Source organism: Fonticula alba (genome assembly GCF_000388065.1).
Source record: "Fonticula alba strain ATCC 38817 unplaced genomic scaffold supercont2.1, whole genome shotgun sequence".
In the NCBI taxonomy this organism is placed as follows: domain Eukaryota; order Rotosphaerida; family Fonticulaceae; genus Fonticula; species Fonticula alba.
In genome coordinates, this window is record NW_009242971.1 from 347285 (window position 1) to 352405 (window position 5121).

The 5121-nt window shown below is 65.6% G+C and overlaps 1 protein-coding gene across 1 annotated transcript in view; it reads right to left on the reverse strand.

Moving 5' to 3' along the window:
- H696_00066 (hypothetical protein) overlaps nt 1-1554 on the reverse strand; it is a 5152-nt gene extending 3598 nt beyond the window's left edge. Inside the window, exons 1-4 of the mRNA XM_009493896.1 lie at nt 1351-1554; nt 969-1179; nt 690-787; nt 251-580 (exon numbers count right to left, since the gene is read on the reverse strand). Of these exons, the coding sequence (XP_009492171.1) occupies nt 251-580; nt 690-787; nt 969-1179; nt 1351-1466 (755 nt within the window). The 5' untranslated portion in view covers nt 1467-1554. The remainder of the gene's footprint in view (nt 1-250; nt 581-689; nt 788-968; nt 1180-1350) is intronic.
- Between the last annotated feature and the right edge of the window lie 3567 nt (nt 1555-5121).

Sequence of the window (5121 nt, forward strand, 5' to 3'; positions counted from 1 at the left end):
GGGGGGGGGGGAACGATAGCGGTGGCGAGGCCGCTGGGGTGCACGCCTGCATGTATGTGTGCGTGTGCGTGTGCGTGTGCATGTGTGCGTGTGCATGTGTGCGTGTGCATGTGTGCGTGTGCATATGTGCGCGTGGGCCGAACTTCGGCAACATGTGAGGCGAGAAAGGCCGATCGAGTCCTTCGTCCTCCCCTGCCCACCACCACCCCCACCCCTGATGAGACCGAAGTCAGAGAGAAGTGGCACGAACAAACTTCGGATGAAGGCCATGGCTCGGCCATGAAGCAGGGCTTCACGATCAGTCAGTGTCCCCTCGGGCCCGGCCGGCCGAGCGTCGCCGAGGATCATGTGGATGAGCGATCGCACGAAGAAGGCCACATCTGTCTGGTGTCGGCGGAAGGACAGGTCCTCGCCCGCCGGCCGGCTGGAGGGAGGCCCCCGCGCGAGGAGCTCGCGGAAATGCCCGGTGCGACGAGCCACCGACATGCGAATTCCCAGCAGGGCGGCCAAGGATGCCGCACCAGGCGAGTCCTCGCCCGTGGGGAAAAGGCCGGCGTGGCCGACGGCCGGGCCGAGGACCCTGATGAAGTCCCCTCAGGTGAGTGGACATTCGGATGTCGATGGCGAGCGAGAGCAAGGGAGAGCGGGGAGCAGGGTGGCAGGGCAGCCGGAGGCGGATAACGACACACCGGTCAATTGAGGCAAGGAGGTGGTTGAAGGGAAGATCACATGCGGCTGGGACCTCTTCAAACAGGCACGCTGCCGAGATGGCCGCCATGACATCGATCTTCCAGGCGACGACGAAGGAGCGAGGGCCGCAGTCAGGGTGGTGGGGGGAGCAGGCGGACCATCCACCAGGAGGGGATGTCAGTTTGAGGAGCGCGAAGGTGGGGCGAGCCCGGCCATGCCCGGCCAAAGGCCGAAAGACACATGGGCAGTGGCTCGTGCAGGGGCATGCGCATGCGTACCAACAGTGCGGTGTACTCGGGCCAGGGGGCGTCGGTCTGAAAGTGGTCGTCGGGTGTGTCCTGAACGATGCTCGCCAGCTGTCCGATGGCCAGGCTCAGGGGAAAGGCCTTCAGATGACACCCAAACTCGGCTACACGAAGGGCCTCCGGGGAGCCGGCTGTTCGTGAGAGGTGCCAACAGAAAAGAGCTGCCGCCTCCGGCGGAGCACCACTACACGGGGGATGCCATGCACAAACGAGATATTATGTATGTGTGTGTAAGAGAGAGAGAGAGAGAGAAAGAAAAGAGCACTCGACCGGCAAGATAGAGGGCGAGAAAAGGGGGAAAGGGTGGAAGAAGCGAGCCCAGGGGAGGGAACGAAATGTGCACATGCATCCGCACTTCCAATGCACATTGCAAAAGGCCGAAATCAGGCAGGACACAGCGACTGCCCGGCCGGCGGTGGCCAAGTGGGTTAGGTCGCGGTCTTGGCTTGCGAGCGGCTGGGCATAGGCCATGACCACGTCAGCAATTCCCGAGCGGGAGAGGAGGAGGGGGAAGCAACCCTACAGACACAGACACAGAGACGGAGAGAGAGAGAGAGAGAGAGAAAGGGAGAAAGAAGGAGGGAGAAAACAACGGGAGAACGGAATGGAGGACGTTGGGGATGGCGCTCGCCCGGTTGAGGTCGCCCCCCGGTGTGGCAACATTTGAGGGGGAACTTTGGATTTTTGTATTTTTCCTTTTTCATGGGGGCGCGCTGCCGATCAGAGCAGATCGCCGTGGGGGGATTGCGAGAGGCAGGGAGATCGCGACTGTAGGCGGCGCAGGAGGCCAGCGCACACGTCTGCTCACCGAGCGACACGCGGAATCCCGGCTGGACAAAACGGGGAGCACGCCGCCGCCGTCGGGGCGGGCCGGGCGACGGGGCAAGGGGGGAGGGGGGGGGGGGCGTGCGGGGAACAGCAGCGCACGCGCGCGCGCGCGCGAAAAACGCAACGGCAGTCATAAACCAGTCCAGCTGGCTGATGGCCTGCCCGGGCCCACATATGCAGCCCTGCGCCCATGCTCGAAGCGAGGGGTGGGGACTCGTTGGCGACGGGCAAGGTGCGCGTGGGCAGGGCGCTCTCGGGGAGGGAGGCCCTTCAGGTGGCAGTCAGGCCCCTGGCTGTGATCTGAAACGGTGACTGTGGGCAAGGGGAGCCGGCGCCGGGACGAGGGTCAGCGGCCAAGTCGCGAGAAGCCACGATGAGAGGCAAACACATGGGCGGGGGGGGGGGGGGGGGGGGACAGAAGAAGGCACCCATCCCCCGGCGGACAAGCGTGGGCTGGCTGGATGGCTACGCACAAAAAAGACATGGGGAAAGGCCCTCGGCGATAGTGGACGGGGCAGCCCTGCGGACCGGAGCCGAAGGCGGTGGTGGATTTCCGAGTAGAGCAGACACCGGACCGGTAGTCAAGCCCTCATAGTGGGTTGTCGGCCGGAGAGGAGATGGCGGGCAGGGCAGCAGGCCGGCTGACATCCTGGGCCACCTTGCGTCCAAGGAGAAGGGCAAGAATCAGAGTGAGGAGGACGGCCATTGTCTATCAAGCGGGAGCGGAGGGGTCGGGGGAAAATACGGTTAGGCAGCGTCAAACATGGTGTGAAGCGCGTGGCATTGGGAAGGTCCTCTATCTTGTGCATGTCCTCCCTGTCCCTGGTCGGGGCGACGTACGATGGGTTGTTCCGGGGCAGGGGGAGGTCCGGGGCTGAGGAGCTTGGGAGCGAGAGAGCTAGAGAGAGCGCGCGCGCAAGGGGAACAGGGCAAGGGCAGAAGGAAGCAGCGAAGGCAATCTGGGTGACCGATTGCTGGGAGAGATGCTTGCAAGTGGGGGCCTTTTATAGGTCCCTCGGGCGAGGGAGACATCAGCCAGCGGGCAGATGCAACACACACGATGAAGAGCGCCCGGGCCTCATGCCCATGGCCCGCCTTTCCGTGGAAAGAGGGGGCCTGGTGGCATGGATCGCCTCAAGGGCTGTCCTGCCTCCCCCGCCCCCCCCCCGCCCTCATTGTTACAAAATGACTCCTCGCCCCTCGGCGCATTGAATTGCCCCGGCCCGGGGCCTGCCCCCCAGCGGGCGTAATATCGGTCGCCCCGACGAGGACAGGGGCCCATGCCTCCAGTCGCCCCCTGGGTGGCGTGAATCCGCCGGGCAGATCGAGGCGCATGGCGATGCCGGACGGGCGGATGTGCAGGGGACAAGGAGAGGGCGGCCCCGCCGAGTGGCCCGAGAGCGCGCCATTCGGGGCCCACCGGAGGACGAGGCTGAACATGATGGGCCCCTACGCATTAACAAGGGAGCATCGAGGGCTCGTGCCGGGATTCCCTCTTTCATTGGACCGGCGCCGGAGGCAGCTTCCCCCGGGGAAGGAACGGCCCACAGGACCAATCGCCACAGCCAAAGGGCGCCCCCCCCCCCCCCTGGCCCCTCGCCTCCCCGGGAGGGCCATCCACCAGAGGAGTCCCCCAGGAACAACATGCGTGTGTGTGTGTTTGTGTGTGATTACGGACAGAGGGGACCGGGCGCTAGTGATGCTTCCGGATCGATTGCAGACACAGCTCATGCACGCTCGCAGAGAGGTTGATGCAAACACAATCACGATCCTCCCTAGGCGCATGAGGAACCCCACTGGCAAGCTGGCCACGGCCACACAGCAGCCCGAGCGTGCCGAAGTTAATCCATGCTGCGACTGCCGGCTGTTGAAAGAGGCGGATTGCGAATGGCGCGGCTGTGTGCGCGGCTGTGTGCGTTTGCCCTCTCCGCAGCTTTCGCTCTCGGCCCCGTGCGAGGGGGAGCCAACGACCGCTGGCCAGAGTCGAAGAGGGCAGGCGGGCGAGGGGACAATCCACACGGCGCGGATGCCCCACCGGAAGCCCAGCTCCACAGCATCCAGACCCGACCGAGAGAGACCTCGTGCCGTTTGATCCCCATCAGGATGGCCGCCCGGGGCATGCTGGAGATGTTCTCCCACCACACGGCCGGGCGTCGCCCATGCCGGGAGCAACCATTCGCGCATGAACCACGACCATCGGCTCCCATCGGCGTCGATGTCGTGTCCCAGATGGCTGGCCCCCCGGCCCTAATCGTTAATCCCATCCCGAGTCTATATTGCCCATCGATGCCAAGATCTTGGCGCAGCAACTGCTCGCCCTGCGTGCCCCCCCGCCCGTGGGCCGCCGCGCCGGCGGAGCATCAACCAGGGTGCCATGTAGGCCCCTTGTCATGGCCTGGCGCCCGCGTATTGGCCGGGGGGGGGGGGGCGAGCGGAGGGCAAGGCAACTTGTTCACACGCCTGCGGCATGCGCGCCGGGAAGTGGGGGATTAAAGACCACGACCAAGTGGCCAGGCCGGAAGGCCCGGCCTCGGGAGATAACATTCCTTCAGGGCGAGGTTGCTGGCAGCATGGGCCCCTTCAAGGCCACCAGGGTCCGTCGACAGTGGGACATACCCACGGGCGCCAACACGGCCGGCCGCCCGTATCAAGCCCCAATCCGATGAGTGATTGCGCTCATGCTTCGGGGGCATCTTTCCGCCCCGGGCCACGAGCGTGGGCCAGATGCACGCCGAATCCGAGCCCCGAGCCTCCTTTCCCTGCGGTGCCGATGGCCTGGACCTGGCAACCTGGGGGGGGGGGGGGGATCGGGCCCAGTCGGTGGGGTCATCGCATTGGTGCGATTGCCCGATAAGCCGCCGCCCTGGGGCTTTCTCTCCTCCACGCCCTGTCTGCGGCCCACCTGTGGGAAAACCTTCGGGAGCAGGGCGCCTCGAAGGGCAGTTACGCTTACACCCTGGCACCCTGTCCTGGGCCCACAATCTCGTTTGATCGCGCCGGTCGGCCGATGGAAAACCTAATCCCAGGGCCCTGAGGCGCCGGAGGTGGCGCCGGGCGGGCCGAGCGGGGCGGGGCCTCTTCTCCTCCACGCGGCTGAGTCACAAGCTTTTTCCAGCTGGCGTTGTCGGCCAAAGGCCCATGCGTACGCCCCCCCTCGCGCCTTTACCGTCGCGAGGAGGGACCGGTCGTCGCCGGACCGGTCACACGCACAGCCCCTTTCTTGTCCGCCCACTTTGAGCCCCCCCCCCCCCCCCCCCCCCCCACTCATTGACGTCTCCCGTGTCAAGGAAAAGTTGCC